Raw genomic sequence first — 25,099 nt, 5'->3', positions numbered from 1 at the left:
TCTCCCGTTGCGGAGCACAGGCTCCGGACGCGCAGGCTCAGCGGCCATGGCTCACAGGCCCAGCCTCTCTGCGGCATGTGGGATCTTCCCAGACCAGGGCACGAACCCGTGTCCCCTGCATCGGCAGGCGGACTCTTAACCACTGCGCCACCAGGGAAACCCTATTATTTGTAGACTTTTTGATGACATCCATTCTGACTGGTGTGATGTAATACCTCATTGTGATTTTGATTTTCATTTCTTGAATAATTAACAACGTTGAGCATCTTTTCATGTGCCTGTTGGTCATTTGTGTGTTTTCTTTGGTGAAATATTTATTTAGGTCTTCAGTCCATTGCTTTCTAAAGTCTTTATTGAATTTGTTACAATATTGCTTCTATTTTATGTTTTGGTTTTTTGGCTGCGAAGCATGTGGGATCCTAGCTCCCTGACTAGGGATCAAACCCGCACCCCCTGCACTGGAAGGCGAAGTCTTAACCACTGGACCTCCAGGGAAGTCCCTTTGGTCCATTTTTTAAATTGGGTTGTTTGCTTTTCTGATATTGAGTTGTATGAGCTGTTTTTATATTTTGGATATTAACCCCTTGTTGGCCACATTGTTTGCATATATTTTCTGCCATTCCGTATGTTGTCCTTTCATTTTGTTGATAGTTTTCTTTGCTGTGCAAAAGCTTTGAAGTTTGATTAGGTCCCATGTGTTTATTTTTCGTTTAATTTCTTTTGCCTTGGGAGACTGATCTAAGGAAATATTGCTGTGATTTATGTCTAAGAATGTTTTACCTATGCTCTCTTTTGGGAGTTTTAAAGTTTCATGTCTTATATTTAGGTCTTTAAACAATTTTTAGTTTATTTTTATATATGGGGTGAGGAAGTGTTCTAATTTCATTGATTTACCTATAGCTATCCAGCTTTCCCAACACCACTGTTGAAGAGACTATCTTTTCTCCATTGTATAGGCTTGCTTCCTTTGTCATAGATTAATTAACCATAGGTGTGTGGGTTTATTTCTGGGCTCTCTACTCTGTTCCATTGACCTATATGTCTGTTTTTGTGCCAAAACCACGCTCTTTTGATTACTAAAGCTTTGTAGTATAGTCTGAGGTCTGGAAGGGTTATGTCTCCAGCTTTGTTCTTTTTCCTCAGGATTGCTTTGGCAATTCTGGGCCTTTTGTGGTTCCATGTAAATTTTAGGATTATTTGTTGTAGTTCTGTGAAAAATGTCATTTATATTTTGATAGGGATTACATTAAATCTGTAGATTGCTTTGGGTAGTATGGCCATTTTAACAATATTAATTCTTTCAATTCAAGAGAATATTCAATGGGATATCTTTCCATTTCTTTGAATCATATTCATTTTCCTTTATCAATGTTTTATAGTTTTCAGCATATAGGTATTTCACCTCCTTGGTTAAGTTGATTCCTAGGTATTTTATTTTTCTGACATGATTTTAAATGAGATTGTTTTTTGCTTGCTCTTTATGATATTTCATTATTAGTGTAAGGAAATGCAACAGATTTATGTATATTAGTCTCATATCCTGCTACCTTGCTAAATTCATTTATTAATTCTAATAGTTTTTGTGTGGAGATTTCAGGGTCCTCTATATTGAGTATCATGTCATCTGCAAATAGTGACAGTTTTACCTCTTCCCTTCCAATTTGTGTACCTTTTATTTCTTTTTCTTGTCTGATTGCTGTGGCTAGGACTTCCAATACTATGTTGAATAGAAGTGGTGAGGGAGTTCCCTGGAAGTCCAGTGGCTAGGATGCTTTGCTTTCACTGCTGTGGCCCAGGTTCAGTCCCTGGTCGGTGAACTAAGATCCCACAAACTGTGCAGTGTGGCCAAAAAAAAAAAAAAAGGATGAGGGGGGAAAAAAAAAAAAAAAAAAAGAAGGAATAGAAGTGGTAAGAGTGGGCATCCTTGTCTTTTTCACCATTGAATATTGTGTCAGCTGTGGGTTTGTCATAAGTGGCTTTTATTACATTGAGATACGTTCCCTCTATGCCCACACTTTGGTGAGAGTTTTTATCATGACTGGATGTTATTCAAATACATTTTCCATCCCCTTCTCTCTCTCTCATCTCCTTCTGGAACCCCTATTATGCATAGGTTGGCACGCTTTATATTACCCCATAGATCTCATATATTGTTTTCTTTTTCTTTTTTTTTTTATTTGTCTTCCTGTCATTCTGTTTGGGTAATTTCCATTATTCTATCTTCTAGATCACTTATTCATTCTTCTGTGTCATTTAGTCTGCTATTCCTTCCTTCTAGATTGGTCTAAGCAGTTGAATTGTCTAACTTTGGTTCATCTTTATAGTTTCTATTTCCTTGTTACAGTGATCTGCATTTCAGTTGATAATTTCTTAATTCCCTTAGCATTTTTAAACATTTTTTAATTGAAGTATAGTTGATTTACAATGTTTTGCCAATCTCTGTTCTACTCCTTTAGCATTTTTATTGCCTCCTTTTTTAACTTGGGGTCTGGTGGACTGGTGAGGTCTGTTTCATTATTTGTTCTTTCAGGGGATTTATTTTGTTCTTTTAATTGGGAGTAGTTCCTCTGCTTTTTCATTTTACTTAACTTTTTCTGTCTCTAGGAATTCAGGAGAAACAGTTATCTACTGTGGTCTTGCAGGTTGTTTTTATGTGAGAGTATCCCTTTGTAGACCGTGTGGGTCCATTATTTTTGGTGCGAGGGCTGGCTTTTGTTGTTGTTGTTGTTTTGCCATGCTGCGTGGCTTGCAGGATCTTAGTTCCCTGACCAGGGATTGAACCCAGGCCATGGCAGTGAAAGCATGGAGTCCTAACCACTGGACTGCCAGGAAAGTCCCGAGTGCTGGTTTTGGTATGGATGCCAGCCATGTCTTTCCTCAGAGCATGCTGGCAGCTAACCCCTTGGTATAGGGGGTGTGGATGGTGTTGTGGTGTCCAGACCCTGTGCTGGATATTGGGCGGGGCTTCCTCTTTGCTCCATGGCTGTCTCCATCCTGTCAGGGTGGGGTCTGCTCCCCAGCTTCCGGAGTAGAGGCCCTGAGAGTCAGGTTCAGTCAGGCTCTCTCTCCCAGGAGGTGGTTGTTGAAGCAAGTGAGGCCCGTGTAGTCACAGAGAAGCTCTGCGCCACCTGTGTAGGCATCCGTGGTTCCACTCAGAAGCAGCCCAGGGTCGCACCCCTTTCTCTGTTGTGTTCCTCCCTGATCTAGTACAAGTCTGTGGTGTGGAGTGGGCTGGGGCTTGGGGGGTCAAGGGTGTTGTGGCTGCAGGAATTGAGGTAACTATACTGCTGCCTGAGATCTGGACTGCTGCTGTGACAGACTTCTCCTGGGTCTGTCTGCCCCACACCTAGCGCTAAGCTGCGGTGTGGAGTCGCCAGAGCCCAGGCCCTTTCACTGGGAAACAAACTGCTGTGTACTCCTGCCCAGGGCCTGTCTGCCCAAGATTCAGCCCTTGTTCACTTGGTCACTGCCTTCTTGTGACTTCCAAGGAGAAGAGGGTGTGGCCTCCAATGAGAAGAGGGTGTGGCCTCTAAGAAGGGGTTTGGTCTCCAATGAGAAGAGGGTGTGGCCTCCAAGGAGAAGGAGGTGCCTCTGTGAGTGTGACTTCCAGGATCCTGTTATACCCTTACTTATAATCCCTCAGTGGCTGTTTCCTAAAGGTCAAGCCTAATTTCCTGGCGTGAAACATGTTCCTCATGAGACCACCCCTTCCCACCACCACTTCTCTCACTCGCTAGACTGCATTATTTCTGGTGTGAAGCTGCGCCATGCTCTCTCACCTCCTTGTGGGTTCTTCTGGATCCCAGCATTATATTCTACCCCAGCCTCTCAACTCTGTATTTCCTATTCTTCCTTCAAGAGTCAGACGAAGCATCACCCATATGTCTTCTGCCAAATTAAATAGAATCAGAGGCAGGAAGCAACTTTGATCGTACTGTAAAGGAAACAATTCTGGTTTGTGTTTACTGTTAGTTTCTGTTTTACAATATCCACAGATGATCATATTAAGAAATCAAACTTCCAAGTTTGTTTTTCCAAACTTTTAATCAGATACAGAAGTTGGATTTTATTGACTCCTTTGTTGTCCCCCCTTAAAATAATGAGATTTTTAGTACTTTTCCAGTTAATCATTTTTACTTGGAGCTTTCCAACTGATGAAGTGCAAATGGATTATCGATATGGATCCCCTGGGCAAAACCCTGAGGCCAAATACCTCCAGCTGAGAGCAGCTTCTGCAGTTTAACCAGTTTACTTCCATTTATCACTTTCTAAGTGAGTCGTGAAATGAAAATCTTGAGAATTGCTGTGTTAATGGTTTGCTTTGTATTGCGACTGGTCTCAGGACAAGCAGTGAATCCCATCCAGTTAGAAAGATGTGCTATATACTCTTTTGCCAATATTTGATTTAGCATGGTTTGGACTAAATTCTTTCATTAGTCTAAAATATCTTTTTCCTGTCATTAACTGAATTTAGGTTCAGAATCATATTTGATTCATAAAAGGTTCATTCATTCATTATCACCCTATTCTATTCTTGAAACTGTTTGTATAAATGTGGCTGTTGGGGCTTCCCTGGTGGTGCGGTGGTTGAGAGTCCGCCTGCCGATGCAGGGGACACGGGTTTGTGCCCCGGTTCAGGAAGATCCACATGCCGCAGAGTGGCTGGGCCCGTGAGCCATGGCCGCTGAGCCTGCGCATCCGGAGCCTGTGCTCTGCAACAGGAGAGGCCACAACAGTGAGAGGCCCGCGAACCGCAAAAAAAAGAAAAAAATGTGGCTGTTAACCTGCCCTATGGGTGATCTGAAAGATCAAGCATTCAGAAGGGGTGGGGGTGAGGCGGAAGAAATAGGGGCAAGGTCCCTAGGTTCTGCATCTGGAGTAAAATTTGTTCCCAGTGGGCACAGACAATGAAAAGGTGACTTTGGGGACGATGGGAGTTGGGAAGAGGATGGGGTTTGGGGAGGGCAAGACTCCCCACGATGGGAGTTGGGAAGAGGATGGGTTAGGGGATGGGTGTGGCTTGGGTGGAAGGGGGCTGAAACAACCCAAGGCTTGGGGCACTCATATGGCCACACTGTTTTCCACCAGGCTGCGCTGCAGGTATTCGTAGGGCAAGTCCAGCTTGGCATTCCGGATCTCAGTGCCCTCTTCCAGGGCAGCCAGCTCCTCCCTGCATTTCTTCAGCGCAGCCTTGGGCTCAGGGACCGAAAAATGCTCCTCCTCATGTTGGTCCAGAGCCACCTGGACAGCGGGGAAAAAGGCAGCTGAGAGCTTCTCTGACCCTCAGTCTGGAGTGCCGCAGCTCCCAGTACCTGCCCCCTTCCTCGGGGACCCGGGCACCTGGCTCTCACCATGATGGACTGGCGTCTGCCCAGTTGCCAAATGATGGATATCTGGAGAGAAGCCTGATGAAAGTTGGGCAGTGTTGCCATCACTGTCTCCAGTGTCACATCCTTGGTGGTTGGCGGGGACAGCAGCATCGTGCAGGGTGCGTTAGGGACCCAAGCGTACCAGTCGAGCTAAGGAGGGGCAGTCAATGTCTACTAAACATGAAAACCCCTAAGACCACCTGCACACAGCCCCCTTCCCCCTCCAGGCACAAATGCCCAGCTGCCCCCCTATGATAAGTACCTGGCCCAGGTGGTTGGAGCTGTGCTGGCCAGTGCAGGTGAAGATGCACGTGGTCACAATGTGGCAAAGCTGGTCCTTGGACTGTAGGGCTATGGGAAACCCTGCAAGGGGTAAGGAGAGTTAGCAGCTGTGAGGCCAAGGATAGAGGCAGAGTTCAGAGGGACTGAGGGGGAGAACAAGAGAGGTAAGAAGAGCAACAAGGACTCTCAGTAACTGCTGTGGGAAGTGAGACGAGCGTGGGTTGGGGTGGTGGAAGCAGGGAGATCTTTGGGGAGGGTCCCACTCAGTGAGGTGCTGGTGTGGCTCACAAGAGTCAATGATGTCAAATGTTCAAGTATTTAGCAAGCTGGTTGACATCACCTTGGTAGCCACAGTACAATATTTACACCATGGAAATGGGCAAATGCTACAAATCGGGGCATTTTTTTTCCCCCAGGGAGCCAGTTAAACATTTATGAGCAACCACTGGTCCCACTGCATCTGGGACCTAGAGGGGCTCTCAGTGCACAGGATGGAGACCTGCTTCTAGCTGAGAGGAAAAGGAATCTGGGAAGGCTTTGGGTGTTTTCATAGGGGTTGGGAATGCTTCTGGAAGGTTCCATAGAAGTAGAGAGGATTCTGGGGAAGTTCTAGGGAGAAATCATGTGCTGGGGTCTCGGGGCTCATCCTACCTCGGTCCTGGGCTCCTAGCAGCCCAATCTCAGTGATCTCTCGACACCAGGCCTGCACCTCAAGATCCTCTTTCACAGACTTGTCCGTCTTACAGTGGAGACTCACAATGCCCTCCACATAGCTGCCAGTGGAGGGGTCAGGGCGGGGGAGCTGAGACTGACGACAGGGAGCCCCCAGGCCTTCTGCTCCTTGCCCGTGCAGCCCCCCAGCTGGGCCACAGACCTCCTGTTTCCCCAGCTTCCTCCCCGTCCTTACCGCCCCCTGCTACCTCACTGAGAGATGATTTCCCAGAGCTGAAGGGCATCTTGCACATAGAAAGGAGACTTGACTTCCAAGAGCCCCCGCTCAGCCAGGTCATCAGGGGGCAGAAAGAGCTATAGGTTAGAAAGGCTCCTGCTCTCTTGAACAGCTCCACTTGGCCGCCCCCACCTGTGCTCACCACCTGAGGAGCAAGGACAGGCGGGGTCAGGCCAGTCCACCTGCCCCGCGGCCAGAGCCAGAAGGAGTGTGAACTCCAGAACCGCCCCCTTTCTCTCCTCATACCTGGTCGAAAATTCCCAAATCAGTGACCAGCCCAGTCCTGGCCCTGAGGTTAATTTCCATGGTATATCGCATGTGCGGAATGAGAAGCTGGAGGGAGAGGAACAGGGAAGGGCAGGGTCAGAAGACAGCTGTGGACCGTCCCTGCAGGAAATAGGGGCTGAAAAGCAGGAAAGGTACCAGGTCTTCGGGAAAAGCAGGGACTGAAGTCCAGTGGCCCCTCAACACCACTGACTTGATGCTCTTTGATCATTGAAAGAAATCGTTCTCCTTTTCTCTTCATGTAAGACTGTTCAAGGTCTAGCTCAATGTTTCCCCACCTTTGTTTTCATTATCACTTCTCCAAGGAGGCTTTTTTGATATTTTTTGTACTCTTACCTGCCCCATGAAATTTTAGTTCTACAGATATACTATATATCTGTTACCTCCTGTAAATATATATGTGCTTTATACATAAAAATAATTTTTTGCCCTCCAGAACATGGTCTAATCTGCTACCTCCAGAACTCCATCTCCTACCCTCCGCTTTGTCCATTATACTCACCTTGTTCCTGAGTCAGGACCTTGGCACTAAGCTGTTCCCTCTGCCTAGAGCAATGTGCGCCTTGCTGTGCTCATGGCTGGCTCTGTGTAATTTCATTCTCTCTGTCACGTCCTGAAAGGAGCCTTTCCCGACCACCCAGTCTAAACTCACTATCACATCACCCTGCTCTTATCCTCTGCAGTGTACTCACCACAGCTGATCTATTACAATACGGTCTTCACCATCTGTTAGCCCGTAATGGATAGGAAAATCCCCAGAGACTAGGACCTTGGCTGTCTTGCTTAGCACCGTCATCTAGAATGGTTATTTGCCCCATCAGAGACACCCAAGAAAAACGTTAATGGACGAACACTGTGTTCTAACTGTCAGCTACTGTCGCTGACCTGAGCCCCTCTAACTGGCCTATGTGTTACTATCTGGGAACCCTTCAAAACTGGCTGGAGAAATCTTTTATATTATTTGCATGGTCCCCTCTCCCTGGGTGGAATCCTCAGTCAATTGTGTATTCTGTTTCTATCCTGTATGTGTATCTGTGCTTTATACATAAAAAGAGTAAGACTTCTTGCCCCCGACTCCCTCACCCTCCCACCACTCTCCACCCCGTCAATGAATCATTTTCACCTCCTCGAGAAGTGATATCACCCTGTTAGAAATGCAGAGCAAGCCATGCTCTCGCGCCATTGTTCATTTGTCTTTTATTGGTTGCTTCTTCCCAAAAGCTGAGATTCCACAGAGAAGGTGCTTCCAGAGGTGGGACCACTCTGTGGGGCAGAGAGCAGGGGAGGAGGGGGGGATAAAGTGTTACCTTGAACATAGGATGTATCGATGGAAGGCACCTCATGGTGGCCACAGCAATGACCTCAGCCACCAAGTGTCCCCGTAGGAGATGAGACTGCAGCTCGTGAAGCTGGAAGTCAGAGCTGTGGACCCAACATTTGGCCAGGAGCCAGGCCATCGGGGGATCCGTGGGCAGGACAAGCAGTGGTGGGGGAGACCCCTTGCATGGCAGTTGGAGCTGGAAGAGGGACAGAAGTGGGATTTGGGAGGGGTGAGGGCCAGTGCACAACAGACTCCCCTTCCCTTGCATGCTTAAGCTCTTCCTCTTCCTCCAAAGTTGCTTAGCGTTCTCCATCTGACGGCTGCCGCTCCCTTACAGCCTGGGTCCTCTCACCTGATGACCATGGGTAAGAGTTTCCCATCAGGCTGCAGTTTCAGCATAACCAGAGGAGCAGCCAGGTACTGCTGGCTACACAGGATGACGTTGGCCTTGATCCCATCCCGCAAGGAGAAGTCAGCTTCAAATAGCATGGCTCCCTGGATGGGGGCAGAGAGCAAGGGCTGGCTGCTATCAGCATAAGACATCTTCCCACTGTGATTCCCCGAAGGAAGAAGGAAACTAATTTGTCTCCATCACCTACTTCCTACCAGGTAATGGATCATGTGCTTATTGCCTCATATAATTCTTAGATGCACTTGAATTAGCCCCAGTTCTATAAAAGAGGAAACAGATGTATCAGAGAGGATAGATACCTTGCCTGAAGTCACACAGCTTATAAACAGCAGAGCCAGGATTCAAGCTCAAGTCTGTCTCACCCTAAATCCCATGAGTTTTCTCTTATTAGTTCCATGCTGACTCCCCATCAACAGCCTCAGCCCTGACTCTGATTCTCTTACTCCGCACTCTCCCTAAGTCCCTAGCACCCAGTTACAGCTCTTCATTTTGACTCTGTCTCTGTCACCCATCACATACTCTTCCTCCACAGCACGCTATTCTCCTTAGGAGAGGAAAGCCATGGAGGGGCACCCTTCCAGGATCACTCAAGATTTCTGCTGTAGGCCCTTCCCTGGTGGTCCAGTGGTTAAGACTCTGTGCTCCCAATGCAGGGGGCCCAGGTTCGATCCCTGGTCAGGGAACTAGATCCCGTATGCTGCAACTAAAGGAGCCCACATGCCACAACTAAAGATCCCACGTGCTGCAACGAAGATCCTACATGCCACAACTAAGAGCCAGCACAGCTAAATAAATACTTACATACATACATAAATATTAAAAAAAAAAAAAGATTTCTGCTGTAGAATCCCATCTTGCCATTTGGCAGCAAGCTGGGCCCACGGTAGACCCTGCAGCAGCGCAAACACCCCACCCCCATTTCACTGTGTGGTCTCCTTAGGGCTCTTACGTCCATACCTGGAGCTCCTTCTCCAGCTGGGCCTGCAGCTCCTCCATCCCTGGAGGAAACTCTAGGCGGGCAGGAAGGTGATTAGAGCATCTCAGCAACATGGGGTTGGAGCCATTGAGAAACTGGTACCCAAATAAGGCATCCTCCTTCCAGGAGTCCCGCACCCGCTCTGGGGATGGCATTTGTGCAGTTTTCTGTGGGATCTGAGCTCCTGGTCTTTCCAACCCCCACCAAACCATCCCCACTTGACCCCAGCCTATTGGAGAGGCCCAGGCCTCTGGTCTCCCAACCATGGTTCCCTAGACTGGGTAGGATCTGGGGGTAAGAGTCCCGAGAGAAATACTGGGGTAGGGGCACTAACCAGCCAACTTGCTCTGGCCATACCAGAAAATCCTGTTGAAGTCATCCAGACTGTTCCAGCTAGTCGGAATATTTGAAGAGTCTTTGATGGCTAGGTCTGCCAGCCTTCAGGAAAGGGTGGGCGAAGAGTTTGTTATTCTCAGAATCAAACATTACAGCCCCACGCATCCACCTTGGGCTGGTCCAGCCCTGTGAAGTCCATAAACCCACTGGCCTCCACTGGACCAGGACAGCTCCCTGTCACCCAGCATGCCTTGTTCTTACCCCTTGACCAGCGAAGCCTCAAAGTCAATTCTTTTGTCCTCCAGAAATCTCTCATCTATGGGGAGGTCACATATTGTGGCCCCGGCCATATTCGGGATTAAGCCATCCTTCCAGTTACCCCACCTGCGGTGGAAATGAAACCAGGCATTGGTACTGGGGAAGGGTCAGTGGCTCCCTGGGGGTCAGGAAGTGGGAGTGGGGCGGAGACCGGTACAGCTTCCTTCTCTCTTCCAGTTCTTCTTCCCTCTGTTTCTTGAACAGGCCTTGAGGGTCGTCGACCACTGTGCGACCTAGAAGTGGGGAGGAGGGCATGGGCCATGAGGCTCCTCCTGAGAGCCTCTCCCCTGTCCCTGCCAAGGGTCCCTCAGCCCGCCCTTGCGGCTGGCCCCTGACCCTTCAGCATCACTGCACACCCCCAGTCTCCATGCTGCTCTGTGCCAGCTCCAGCATCCCGCCTCTTCCGTGATCCCCAAAGACCACGCCCCCTTCTTCGCTCCCCCACCCCCAACTTCTCTCGTGCCCCCGGAGGCCTCTCACACCCCCAAGCCCCCGCGCTGCTCACCAGTGCCCTCGGGTAGGCTCAGGATGCCTTTGCTCCAGCCAGCGGTAGCATGGGAACCTGAACTCGTCCCGACTGGCCCCGAGGCCCTGCACGGAGATCGAGTTGCAGAGCCACGCGTCATCCTGAAGGAGGTGCCATTTGCTCAGTTTCACGAACAGCAGCGGCCCCAGGTACTCTGACACGTCCACCTCGAATTCCGCCTCCTGCCCGCGACAAAAGAGGGTCAACAAGAGGGGCTCTCTGGAAGGAATCCTCGGACTGAGCTCTGGACGCCCTTCCCTCTGGGCCTCTGGGAAAGCGGCGCAAAAGGAGCCGGAGAGGAAGGGGCCGCGCACCGAGCCGGTGCCTCCACGACCTCATTCTTGGTCGTGAGTTCCTCAGCCCCGGGTGAGGCGGGAGACGGAAGATGGAGAGGGGCACTCCTCCCTGTAGTCACTGATTGTGCCGAGCGTTGGGCTGGGCACTGGGCACCCCCACCGCGCCATGGGCGAGCGCACTGGTGACCAGGCAGTTACACTGTCCCCTCGACCCCGTCACCAAGGCTGAGCGCCGACAGAGGCCCCACCCAGCCCGGAGCAAGCTTCCCCGAGGACATCCCGTCTAAGCGGAGACGCACAGGTGGAAAGGGCTTAGCCGGGGAGAATGAGAAAGAGGAAAAGGTGGGGGAAAGGCAGGCCCGGGAGGGGAAGCGGGGAGAGCAGAGGCCAAGCCCGGGCGAGCGGCGTCGCGGAGCTGCAGCGCTGAGCGCGAGGTGTGGGCAGATGAGCAGGACCAGATCGTAGTCTGGAAGGTTAAGCCAAGAGCTTTGGCTTGGTGCTGAGAGTAAGCGGAAGCCATTCACATGTTTTCAGTCGGGGGAATATTTTAAGGATGGGAATGTATTGGGAAGAAATCGCTCTGACTGTAGAAGGGCTTGGAAGGGCAGGGGCGCAAGCGGTGAGGCGGGTGAAGAGAATGAAGGTGGCGTAGGTTCGAGGGGACATTGGTGGTCAGAGTGGGATGGACATCAGGGTATGGATGCCAGAGATGTCTAAGAGATGGACTGGACAGCGATCGATTCTTGGTTAGACGGAGGCGAAGAGAGGCGGAGGTGGGAGTGCACCTGGGGGATACAAGGGAAGCGGTCTGGGACATGGAGAGAGGGGAGGACCTCACTTGAGCATGGTCCTTTGAAGCGTCCATGGGCTAGACATCAGATCTGTGGATCTTGGAGAGAGCTGGACGGGAGATGGGAATCTGGGGGTCGGCGGAGGCAAAATGTAACAGGAGCCGGGAGCGAATACCAGGTAGATGTGATGGGAGAGGGGGTGGGTGGGGAAATCGAATGCTCTCATCACTCGGCTTCTTCTCCCCCCCCTTCCTGCGTCCGCATCCCCGCCACATCCCAGAGATAAAGCCCGCAAGGTCGGAGAAGATCTGTGAAGATCTGAAATAGTAGCTTTTAAGAAGAGGAGACAGGAGACGGACGGCCGCTCTAAGGACCCTTGAGTTTCCAAAAACAGACTTCTGTGGAACGACGGGCGCGCAAGACTACCCCAATTCCAAGGAGGGTGGGCGGCGGGAACATTTATTGAGCAGTTACCGTGTGCCGCGTCCCACCCTAAAGCGCTTTACTCCCGCGGTCTCCTAGCCCTCTCCGCGCGTGGGGCGTGCGCCCGGAGCCGCTGGGAGGAGCTGGAGGCCGGCTGCGGCGCGTCTCTTCCCGGGGACTTGCGGGCCTTGGGGCCAGGAGCGCAGCCCACCCCGTTCGGCTCCGGCCAGCTCACCTTGCCCCTCATCGGCCGCAGGCGCCACCCGAGCGCAGCCTCCCCGTGCTGGCCGACCAGCGACAGCTGCACCTTGTTGTTGGAGCCCGCGCGGAGCGAGGACCCGGTGGACACGCGGACGCGGTAGAGACCCATCTTGCCCAAAGAAGTTTCGCCCCTTCTGAGCGGGAAGAAGAGTGGATGCGCTAAACAACTGGGCCCGAGACCACGCCCCTCCGAAGCCTGGCGGAGTTCGGGGTGTGGGTGGCAGGTCTCCAACCAACCCCGCCTGGCCGCGCTCTGGGGTCCTCAGCTCCGCGCAGCCGAGAGCTCAGCCCTTATTCCAAGAAGGCGGGGCCCCCGGGGGGGGGGGTAGGGGGCGCAGAGGTGGGAGGAGGATGGTAGGGGGAAGCAGATGCGGATTTGGGCAGAAAACATGCAGGAAGAAGGAATCGACGCCTGGCCCGGAAGACAGATGGTGGGAGTGGCTGGAGGCCCCCTCCATCTAAGCGCGCGCGCGCACACACACACACACACACACGCGCGCGCGCGCGCGCGCCTCCCAAGTTGGTTTACCACTGCCAAGGGTCGTGCTCAAGGCTGCAAGGGAGGATGAAGACGGCAAGGAGACGGGACCCAGCAGCATTTGGGAGCCAAGTAGTCCCAGGAAAAAATAACTGTTCCAAGAACAGGAAAGACTGATCAGCGCCATGTGGCTGCACATGATAACCAGGTAGAAAGGAGATCCAACCAGTTAACCAACACTGGTACTCACACTCTGTGACCAAGGAGAAAGGGAGTCCTGAGATGCTGAATTAGCCAAATGTCCTAAAGAGAAGGAAAATCCGCTAGACGCCACCTTAACCATAAGACATTAGGAATGCACGTATAATTTTTAAATAATACTAACAAAGCAAGTCAATTATCATAATGACAAAACCAGGAGTTCCATAACTCTAGCCAAGTGAAACTAAAGGAATCCGTCATTTCAGAGGAGAAAGAGATTGCAGAAATTAAAAACATGCAGAAGATGCAAACATTTAAAGACTATTCGGGGTAACAGGAGAAGTTTTACTGAAGCAAAGATAGCTCCTTGGAAGAAACATCAAGCTTCAGAGCCCCAAGTGTGAATCAATCTGCTGAGAAGCCCTATTCTGTAGCCTCAGTGCATTCAAGGATCTGAGAATCATATCCCACAATATTCTTTGTGGGATATGAGGGAATCTGGCAAGATTTTGATAACACCAAGAAAACATCAAAAGAAGTATTTTAGCAACCTTGAGAAAATATCTTATTCCTAGAGAAAAACCAGAACAAGTAGAAACCAACAAAGTGATTAAATCCATGTTATTGGTGTGTTAAAACAGATTTACGTATAATGACAGTAAGTCTTGTAATCATTGTATTTGTGTTCCTTTTGTGTACTGTTTAAATTGTATTCAAAAGAATCATCATATTAAACTTGTGATTACAGTTTAGATTATTTAAGGAAATTTAATGAAGTGTGCAAGCAATGTTTAAATATTAAAATTTATTTTTCAAAGTTCTGTTTATAGATAAATGTTTCAAAAATCAAGTATTAAATAAAATACCAATATTTTTGGAGTATTCTGTCCATGGACAAAAGTTATCCTCCAACTTTAAAAGCCCTATCACCAACGAGCATAAACTGTGTCCACAATAAGCATAGAAAAATAGCTGAAAGAATGGACTATGGTTTTCTCTGGGTATATGCCCAGTACTGAGATTGCTGGGTCATATGGTAATTCGATTTTTAGTTTTGTAAGGAACCTCCATACTGTTCTCCGTAGTGGCTATATCAATTTACATTCCCACCAGCAGTGCAAGAGGGTTCCCTTTTCTCCACACCCTCTCCAGCATTTGTTGTTTGTAGATTTTCTGATGATGCCCATTCTAACTGGTGTGAGGTGATACCTCATTGTAGTTTCGATTTGCATTTCTCTAATAATTCGTGATGTTGAGCAGCTTTTCATGTGCTTCTTGGCCATCTGTATGTCTTTGGAGAAATGTCTATTTAGGTCTTCTGCCCATTTTTTGATTGGGTTGTTTGTTTTTTTAATATTGAGCTGCATGAGCTGTTTATATATTTTGGAGATTAATCCTTTGTCCATTGATTTGTTTGCAAATATTTTCTCCCATTCTGAGGGTTGTCTTTTCATCTTGTTTACGGTTTCCTTTGCTGTGCAAAAACTTTTAAGTTTCATTAAGTCCCATTTGTTTATTTTTCTTCTTATTTCCATTACTCTAGGAGGTGGATCAAAAAAGATCTTGCTGTGATTAAGAGTGTTCTTCCTATGTTTTCCTCTAAGAGTTTTATAGTGTCCAGTCTTACATTTAGGTCTCTAATCCATTTTGAGTTTACTTTTGTGTATTGTGTGTTCTAATTTCATTCTTTTACATGTAGCTCTCCAGTTTTCCCAGCACCACTTATTGAAGAGACTGTCTTTTCTCCATTGTATATCCTTGCCTCCTTTGTCATAGATTAGTTGACCACAGGTGCATGGGTTTATCTCTGGGCTTTCTATCCTGTTCCATTGATCTATATTTCTGTTTTTGTGCCAGTACTATATTGTCTTGATTACTGTAGCTTTGTAGTGTAGTCTGAAGTCAGGAAGTCTGATTCCTCCAGCTCCATTTTTTTTTTCCTCAAGACCGCTTTGGCTATTTGGGGGTTTTGTGTCTCCATACAAATTTTAAGATTTTTTGTTCTAGTTCTGTAAAAAATGCCATTGGTAATTTGATAGGGATTGCATTGAATCTATAGGTTACTTTGGGTAGTATAGTCATTTTCACAATATTGATTCTTCCAATCCAAGAACACGGTATATATCTCTCCATCTGTTTGTATCATCTTTAATTACTTTCATCAGTGTCTTATAGTTTTCTGCATACAGGTCTTTTGTCTCCCTAGGTAGGTTTATTCCTAGGTATTTTATTCTTTTTGTTGCAGTGGTAAATGGGAGTGTTTCCTTAATTTCTCTTTCAGATTTTTCATCCTTAGTGTATAGGAATGCAGGAGATTTCTGTGCGTTAATTTTGTATCCTGCAACTTTACCAGATTCATTGATTAGCTCTAGTAGTTTTCTGGTGGCATCTTTAGGATTCTCTATGTATAGTATCATGTCATCTGCAAACAGTGACAGTTTTACTTCTTCTTTTCCAACTTGGATTCCTTTTATTTCTTTTTCTTCTCTGATTGCCATGGCTAGGACTTCCAAAACTATGTTGAATAATAGTGGTGAGAGTGGACATCCTTGTCTCGTTCCTGATCTTAGAGGAAATGCTTTCAGTTTTTCACCATTGAGAATGATGTATGCTGTGGTTTGTCGTATATTATGTTGTGGTAGGTTCCCTCTATGCCCACTTTCTGGAGAGTTTTTATCATAAATGGGTGTTGAACTTTGTCAAAAGCTTTTTCTGCATCTATTGAGATGATCATCTGGTTTTTATTCTTCAATTTGTTAATATAGTGTATCACATTGATTGATTTACATATACTAAAGAATCCTTGCATCCCTGGGATAAATCCCACTTGATCATGGTGTATGATCCTTTTAATATGTTGTTGGATTCTGTTTGCTAGTATTTTGTTGAGGATTTTTGCATCTATATTCATCAGTGATATTGGTCTGTAATTTTCTTTTTTTGTGGTATCTTTGTCTGGTTTTGGTATCGGGGTGATGGTGGCCTCGTAAAATGAGTTTGGGAGTGTTTCTTCCTCTTCAATTTTTTGGAAGAGTTTGAGAAGGATGCATGTTAGCTCTTCTCTAAATGTTTGTTAGAATTTACCTGTGAAGCCGTCTGGTCCTGGACTTTTGTTTGTTGGAAGATTTTTAATCACAGTTTCTATTTCATGACTTGTGATTGGTCTGTTCATATTTTCTATTTCTTCCTGGTTCAGTCTTGGAAGGTTATACCTTTCTGATACTTTGTCCATTTCTTCCAGGTTGTCCATTTTATTGGCATAGAGTTGCTTGTAGTAGTCTCTTAGGTTGATTTGTATTTCTTTGGTGTCTGTTGTAACTTCTCCTTTTTCATTTCTAATTTTATTGATTTGAGTCCTCTCCCTCTTTTCCTTGATGAGTCTGGTTAATGGTTTATCAATTTTGTTTATCTTCTCAAAGAACCAGCTTTTAGTTTTATTGATCTTTGCTATTTTTTTTTGTTTGTTTCTATTTCATTTATTTCTGCTCTGATCTTTATGATTTCTTTCCTTCTGCTAACTTTGGGTTTTGTTTGTTCTTCGTTCTCTGGTTCCTTTAGGTGTAAGGTTAGATTGTTTATTTGAGATATTTCTTGTTTCTTGAGGTAGCCTTGTATTGCTATAAACTTCCCTCGTAGAGCTGCTTTTGCTGCATCCCATAGATTTTTGGATCATCGTGTTTTCATTGTCATTTGTCTCTAGGTATTTTTTGATTTCCTCTTTGATTTCTTCAGTGATCTCTTGGTTATTTAGTAACGTATTGTTTAGCCTCCATGTGTTTGTGTTTTTTACGGTTTTTTCCCTGTAATTCATTTCTAATCTCATAGCATTGTGGTCAGAAAAGATGCTTGATATGATTTCAATTTTCTTAAATTTACTGAGGCTTGATTTGTGACCCAAGATGTGATCTATCCTGGAGAATGTTCCGTGCGCACTTGAGAAGAAAGTGTAATCTGCTGTTTTTGGATGGAATGTCCTATAAATATCTATTAAATCTATCTGGTCTGTTGTGTCTTTTAAAGCTTGGGATTCCTTATTAATTTTCTGTTTGGATGATCTGTCCGTTGGTGTAAGTGAGGTGTTAAAGTCCCCCACTATTATTGTGTTGCTGTGGATTTCCTCTTTTATAGCTGTTAGCAAGTTGCATTATGTATTGAGGTGCTCCTATGTTGGGTGCATATATATTTATAATTGTTATATCTTCTTCTTGGATTGACCCCTTGATCATTATGTAGTGTACTTCCTTGTCTCTTGTAACATTCTTTATTTTAAAGTCTATTTTATCTGATATGAGTATTGCTACTCCAGCTTTCTTTTCATTTCCATTTGCATGGAATATCTTTTTCCATCCCCTCACTTTCAGTCTGTATGTGTCCCGAGGTCTGAAGTGGGTCTCTTGTAGACAGCATATATATGGGTCTTGTTTTTGTATCCATTCAGCAAGCCTGTGTCTTTTGGTAGGAGCACTTAATCCATTCACGTTTAAGGTCATTATCGATATGTATGTTCCTATTACCATTTTCTTAATTATTTTGGGTTTGTTTGTGTAGGTCCTTTTCTTCTCTTGTGTTTCCCACTTAGAGAAGTTCCTTTAGCATTTGTTGTAGAGCTGGTTTGGTGGTTGTGAATTCTTTTAGCTTTTGCTCGTCTGTAAAGCTTTTGATTTCTCCATCGAATCTGAATGAGATCCTTGCTGGGTAGAGTAAGCTTGGTTGTAGGTTCTGCCCTTTCATCACTTTAAATATGTCATGCCACTCCCTTCTGGCTTGTAGCATTTCTGCTGAGAAATCAGCTGTTAACCTTAGGAGAGTCCCCTTGTATGTTATTTGTTGTTTTTCCCTTGCTGCTTTCAATAATTTGTCTTTGTCTTTAATTTTTGCCAGTTTGATTGCTATGTGTCTTGGTGTGTTTCTCCTTGGGTTTATCCCATATGGGACTCTCTGCACTTCCTGAACTTGGGTGGCTATTTCCTTTCCCATGTTAGGGAAGTTTTCGACTATAATCTCTTCAGATATTTTCTCAGGTCCTTTCTCTCTTTCTTCTCCTTCTGGGACCCCTATAATGCTAATGTTGTTGCATTTAATGTTGTCCCAGAGGTCTCTTAGGCCATCTTCTTTTCATTCTTTTTTTCTTTATTCTCTTCTGCAACAGTGAATTCCACCATTCTGTCTTCCAGGTCACTTATCCATTCTTCTGCCTCAGTTATTCTGCTATTGACTCCTTCTAGTGTATTTTTCATTTCAGCTATTGTATTGTTCATCTCTGTTTGTTTGTTCTTTAATTCTTCTAGGTCTTTGTTAAACACTACTTGAATCTTCTTGATCTTTGCCTCCATTCTTTTTCCGAGGTCCTGGATAATCTTCACTATCATTATTCTGAATTCTTTTTCTGGAAGGTTTCCTATCTCCACTTCATTTAGTTGTTTTTCTGGGGTTTTATCTTGTTCCTTCATCTGGTACGTAGCCCTCTGCCTTTTCATCTTGTCTATCTTTTTGTGAATGTGGTTTTTGTTCCACAGGCTGCAGGATTGTAGTTCTTCTTGCTTCTGCTGTCTGCCCTCTCCCTGCTTTTTGAATAGGAATGACTATGTTATCCTATGCCTAGTCCACCACTGTATGGTGGGGAAGGGAGGCAGATGACTTTCTCTTTTTTTTTTTTAGATGACTTTGTCTTTAGTTCACAGGTCTTCAGAAGGAGAGGAATTTCACTGGAGAAACTGTACTTAAGAATATATACTTGAGGGACTTCCCTGGTGACACAGTGGTTAAGAATCTGCCTGCCAGTGCAGGGGACACAGGTTCAATCCCTGGTCCGGGAAGATCCCAAATGCTACGGAGCAACTAAGCCTGTGCACCACAACTACTGAGCCTGCGCTCTACAGCCTGTGTGCCACAACTACTGAGACTGAATGCCACAACTACTGAAGCCCCCGCTCCTAGAGCCTGTGCTCCACAACAAGAGCAGCCCCCGAAATGAGAAACCCATGCACCATAATGAAGAGTAGCCCCCACTTGCCACAGCTAGAGAAAGCCTGTATGCAGCAATGAAGACCCAACACAGCCAAAAATTTTAAAAATAAATACATAAATTTATTAAAAATAAAAAAGAATATATACTTGAGAAATCTTATCTATACCTAGGCCTGATTTAGATGATGAAATTCTGGACTTCAGGCTGATGCTATAATGGGATTAGACTTTGTGGTGCCTTGACAGGGGATGAGTGTATTTGGCATGTGGAAGAAATGTGAATTGTTGGGGTCCAGAGGGCATACAGTGGTAGCCAGTCTCCAGAACAGTCCCCAGGGACCCACAGCTCATGGTATTCATGCCCTTGCATAGTCTCCTCCCAAACTGTATCAGTGTTGGTCTTTGTAACCAATAGACTATGGCAGAAGTGATGGTATATGACTTCTGAAGCTAAAAGACATCTCTCTTTCTCTCTCCCCTGCTCTCCTTCTCTCTGTGTCTCTTCAGCTGCTTTTCTGGGAGAAGTCAGCTGTTATGTCATGAGGACAATTAAGAAACTCTATGGGACTTCCCTGGTGGCACAGTGGTTAAGAATCCGCTTGCCAATTCAGGGCACACAGGTTCAAGCCCTGGTCTGGGAAGATCCCACATGCCACAGAACACCTAAGTCTGTGTACCATAACTGCTGAGCCTGTGCTCTAGAGCCCACGAGCCACAGCTACTGAAGCCTGCACACCTAGAGCCCGTGCTCCACAGCAAGAGAAGCCACTGCAATGAGAAGCCCACGCACCACAATGAAGAGTAGCTCCCACTCACCGCAACTAGAGAAAGCCTGAAGACCCAACGCAGCCAAAAATAAATAAATAAAATTTTTTTTTTTTTAAAAGAAAAGAAACTCTGTGGAGCACTCCACATGGCAATAAACTGAGCTCTCCTGCCACAAGCCAGTGAAAAACAGATCTCCAGCCAAGAGCCATGTGAGTGAGTTCCTCCAGCCCCAGTTAAGCCTTCAGATGACTACAGCCCCAGCCAACACCTTGACTGAAACCTCATGAGAGACCTGAGCTAGAACCACCTGACTCTCAGAAATTGTATGAGGTAATAAGTGTTTGTTGCCCTAAGCCACTGAGGTAACGATAATGTAGCAATAAATAACTCATACGGTCCACATACTTATTTTCTGAATCCCCAAACTCATAAGCTTATGTAAAGCCAGGAAGTATTCACGATGAACTGACCACTTGCAAAATTAGTCCTTATTCATATACATTCCTCCCTTATTAGTACCAGCTACCAACCTCGTCCATCTAATTGACTGCGGAGTGAAACTCCAAGTGTTGAAAAAGATGGAAGACTGAACCAAGTCCATGGAAGTGCTGTTAGAAAAGTGATCAATCAGCAAAGCAATTAACAAATAACATTGATGTAGTAAGAAGGGCCACCCACCTGAGATATTTCAGACAGGGGCTAAGCAGGGTTTTAGGGCAAACAGTCAATAGGTGACCCGTTGGCTGCAATCAAAGGTACAGGCATGGCTTATCTTTTCCCACAGCCATCATCTATGCACAGGAGTCATTCCCAATCCCTTTACGTCCAGGCTTTTGGAACTCAAAAATCCCAAACTGAGGCTCCAGTATAGTAGGGCCAGCTGAAATTGTGGAAGGAAGTATCAGGACCTTAACATATGTTAACATTGTATTTTACAAGTATTATTCCATCAAAGTGGGACCCAGCTGCGTAATTTTTTTTTTAATATCCTCAAGGTTTTTGTTTATCTATTTATTTATTTATTTTTGGCTGCATGGGGTCTTTGTTGCTGCATGCGGGCTTTTCTCTAGTTGCGACGAGCAGGGGCTACTCTTCGTTGTGGCACGCGGGCTTCTCATTTTGGGGATTCTATTGTTGCTGAGCACAGGTTCTCGGTGCACGGGCTTCAGTAGTTGTGGCACGTGGGCTTCAGTAGTTGTGGCTTGCGAGCTCTAGAGCGCAGGCTCAGTAGTTGTGGCGCATGGGCTTAGTTGCTCTGCAGCATGTGCGATCTTCCCAGACCAGGGCTGTAACCCGTGCTGCTGCATTGGCAGGCAGATTCTTAACCACTGAGCCACCAGGGAAGTGCCCCAGCTGTGTAACTTAATTCATTATAAATATTTCTCCTAACTGTCGTGGGAGAAAGGTAGCAGGGTATGGGAGGGCAAAGAGATTGCTGAATGCTCTGTGCTGCATGATGTGTTTCCTCCATTAAACCTTTTGGACCTTTCATAAATGTTATGAAATACTTGATGTGATGTGATCTGATGTGAACCGAATTTTGCATCTATGTTTATTCAATGACCATTCAGAGACCCCATGTTGGGAGCTGGGATTAGAGGCCAGAGTTATAGTGAGACTGCTAGTCTGAAGACTTCCACAGAAATTTGTGGAACCTGTGGATTTCTCTAGGCCATGAAAATTTGCATTCCCACCAGTGGGGAAATAAACAAAGATCACCCAAATGAGAGCAAACAGAGGCTGTTTACTCAGAGCTTACTATATGGCAAGGGAGTCAGCCACTATCACTTGTGTTTGGCAGGCGGGGTAGTTCAAAAGCTTTACAATGGGAAAAAGGGATGGCTTCAGGTATTTCCTGATTGGAGGCTGTTGGCCTTGCAAAGGCTGTAGGCCCAGAGCTAACTAGAAGTGGGGCATCCTATGTGATTGGTTAGGGGAGCCTGTATGTCTTTCTCTGGTTGGTTCTAAATTGGAAGCAGGGGCAAAAATTAGGGAAGCTGGTGGTTATTGACCAAGTCCTGACCATTTGGGGCCAATTACTGCAGAGGCTGTGGGTTGGCTTTCTAGAATGGTTGCTTCAGAGGTGTGGTTTAATGTCTCTGGCTGGTTGCTCCAGTGGTCATGGCTCTGTTTCTTTATATGATTCTGGCCATTGTCCCTTTGTAGATTCAGTCTCTCACTAGCAATGTATGAGAGTTCCAGTTGCTATGCATCTTCACCAGTACAGCCTAGGGGAGACGGGGTGACTTGTGGCAGGGGAGTGTTGGCCATTCTGGTAGGTGTATAGAAGTATGCCATTGTGCTTGTAATTTACATTTTGCTGATGACTAATTATACTGAGCTAATTATACTAATTACTAATTTACATTTACATATACTAATTTACATATACTAATTTACATTTTGCTGATGACTAACTATACTGAGTTCATGTCCTTATCTGACACTTGTATATCTTTTTTGGGGAAGTATCTTTTCAAACTTTTGCCCATTTTTTATTGAGTTTCTTGTTTTCTCATTGTTGTTCTGGGAGTAATTTATATATTCTAGATATAAGACCTTTATAAGGTATGTGATTTGCAAATACTTTCTCCCAACAAGCAAGGTCTCAGGAAGTGAGGGTGTCTTTTCATCTCTTAACAGTGTTTTCAGCAGAGAAGTTTTTAATTATGAGGAGGTAAACTTTATTTTTCTCTTTTACAGATTGTGTTTGCCTGTGTCTAACAAAAGGTCATAAAGATTCTCTCCTATGTTTTCTTCTAGAAGTTTTACTTTTTCCCTTTTTTTTTTTTTTTTTTGGCCACACCACGTGGCTTGCAGGATCTTAGTTCCCTGACCAGGGATTGAACCTGGGCCCATGGCAGTGAAAGTGCCAAGTCCTAACCACTGGACCACCAGGGAATTCCCATTTTTTCACATTTTATATTTAGGTCTGTGATCTATTCCAAGTTAATTTTTGTATGAAGTGTGAGGAATGAGCCAAGGTTGATTTTTTTTTTTTTTTTTTTTTTTTTTGCCTGTGGATTGCATATGGAAATGGTGTTCCAGCACCTCTTCTTGAAAAGTACTTTTTTCTCAACTGAATTGCCTTTGCATCTTTGCCAAAACTCAGCTAACCATATTTGTCTATTTTTGGACAACCTATTTTATTCTATGATCTTATCTTTCAGCCAATACCACACTGACTTGATTACTGCAGCTTAATAGAAAGTCTTGAAATCAAGTAGCCTGAGTCTTGAAACTTTGTTCTTCATTCCCAAAACTGTTTTAGCTATTCTATTTCCTTTTGCCTTTTGCTATACATTTTAGAATCTGCTTATTGATACTGACAAAAATTACTAACAAAAATTTCTGCTGTTGTTTTTAATTGGGATTGCATGAATCTATAGATATATTGAGGAGAATTGATATTTAACATTATTGAGTCTTCCAATCCATGAACAAAGTATATCTCTCCATTTGTTTGGTCTGTTTTGATTTCTTTCATTAGTATTCTATAGATTCCAGCATAGAGATCATGTACATGTTTTGTTAGATTTATACCTACTAAGTATTTCTTTTTTCTGGTGTGGTTGCAAATTGTCCTTTCTTATTTCACATTCCCATTTTTCATTGCTACTATATAGAAATACAATTAACTTTTGTATATTGATCATGCATCGTGCAGTCTTGAAAAGCATACTTATTAGTTGCAGGAGCTTTTTTTGTAGATTCTTTGAATTTTCTATGTAGATAATCATATCAAATGGAAATGAGGACAATTTTATTTCTTCCTTTCCAATCAGTGTATCTTTTGTTTATTTTCTTGCATTACTGCACTGGCTGAAACTTCCAATGATGTTGAATAGTTGCCGTGAGAATGGACAACTTTCCCTTGTGCCTGATGTTGGGGAAAAGCATTCAGTATTTCATGATTAAATATGATGTGAGTCATAGGTTTTCAACTTTTTCAGATTGAGGAAGTTCCCTTCTGTTCATATTTTGCTGATAGTTATCATGAATGGATATCGTCACATGCCTTTTCTTCATGTATTAAGAGGATCACATGAATTTTTTTCTTTACTCTGTTAAGATGGTAAATGTCTGATTGATTTTCAACCGTATATACCAGCCTTGCATTCCCAGGATGAATTCCTCTTGTATGTGATTATTACATTTTTTACACGCTGCTTAATTCGATTTGATAATGTATTGTTATAGATTTTCCCCTCTGTGTTCATGGGGGACATTGGTTTGCAGTTTTTCTTTCTCCTTATGTCTTTGAAACTGAGGGCAGTCATCAGTTAGATCCATGAAACTTGTAAACTGCCCTCACTGATCAGGCTCACTTTAATTGTTGTTGCAAAAATTTGCATGTCCTCCAAGAATCACGTAGCCTAAACAATAAGGTGTTTGCCCAAGTAGTTTTTTCAGAAACTTGGGAGTCAGCTGTGTCCATTTCCAGCTTGAGCTAGTTAAGACTGATTGGAACTACCCATCCCCTACCTGGGTATGTGCCAGTAGTCCGGTAACCTTTTGAAGTCAGAGGACCAGGAGCTCCACCCTGAGAACATGCTGTCGCTGCCACTTTCTGGACATGCGTCCCATGAAGAAACATGTAGGTTCATTGCGCCTGCGCAGAACAACAATTGTTTCGCCTTTTTCTTACGTCCAATCACCTTTCTCCATGCTCCTCGTGCTCCCCACGCACCAGCTTTATCCTATAAATACCCTGAGCCTCTCTCATTCAGGGAGGTAGGTTTAAGATTTGTTCTCTTCGTTTGGCTGCCCTGTGAATAAGTCCTTCCTCTGCTGCAAACCTCGGCATCTCAGTGTTTGGCTTGCTGTGCGTCGGAGAACGAACCTGGTTCAACATCTTTACCTGGCTTCAGTAATACGGTAAGCCTGGCCTCATCAAATGAAATGGGAAGTATTCTCCCCTCTTCTGTTTTCCACAGATATTGGGTAGAACTGGTATTATTTCTCCCCCAAAATGTTTGGTAGCAAAACTGTCTGTACCTGGAGTTTCTGTTGTTGGAAGGTTTTTAACTATAAATTCAATTTCTTTGATATATGTAATGTTGTGATTTGTAATAAGAAATATGTATTTGGGGCTTCCCTGATGGCGCAGTGGTTGAGAGTCCGCCTGCCGATGCAGGGG

General features: G+C 45.2%; 1 protein-coding gene and 2 non-coding genes across 3 annotated transcripts; 1 reads left to right on the top strand and 2 right to left on the bottom strand.

Moving 5' to 3' along the window:
- Positions 1 to 5,061: 5,061 nt before the first annotated feature.
- On the bottom strand, positions 5,062 to 12,654 carry ALOX15 (arachidonate 15-lipoxygenase). The gene is given in 16 exon segments (XM_007457726.1): positions 5,062 to 5,241; positions 5,352 to 5,519; positions 5,632 to 5,732; positions 6,303 to 6,424; positions 6,577 to 6,676; positions 6,679 to 6,745; positions 6,847 to 6,933; positions 8,193 to 8,407; positions 8,563 to 8,701; positions 9,576 to 9,736; positions 9,929 to 10,032; positions 10,192 to 10,314; positions 10,400 to 10,481; positions 10,754 to 10,785; positions 10,787 to 10,956; positions 12,520 to 12,654. Coding segments are annotated over 16 exon segments (1,986 nt in total).
- On the top strand, positions 9,229 to 9,301 carry TRNAG-CCC (transfer RNA glycine (anticodon CCC)). Its single transcript has one exon. It is a non-coding gene; the product is annotated as a tRNA-Gly (tRNA).
- A 10,133-nt stretch (positions 12,655 to 22,787) lies between the features above and the next one.
- On the bottom strand, positions 22,788 to 22,860 carry TRNAE-UUC (transfer RNA glutamic acid (anticodon UUC)). Its single transcript has one exon. It is a non-coding gene; the product is annotated as a tRNA-Glu (tRNA).
- Between the last annotated feature and the right edge of the window lie 2,239 nt (positions 22,861 to 25,099).

This window comes from Lipotes vexillifer, unplaced genomic scaffold (genome assembly GCF_000442215.2).
Source record: "Lipotes vexillifer unplaced genomic scaffold, Lipotes_vexillifer_v1.1 scaffold611, whole genome shotgun sequence".
Lineage (NCBI taxonomy): Eukaryota > Metazoa > Chordata > Mammalia > Artiodactyla > Lipotidae > Lipotes > Lipotes vexillifer.
The sequence above is the reverse complement of the archived record's forward strand: the minus strand, read 5'-3'. Positions and strand labels throughout refer to the sequence as shown.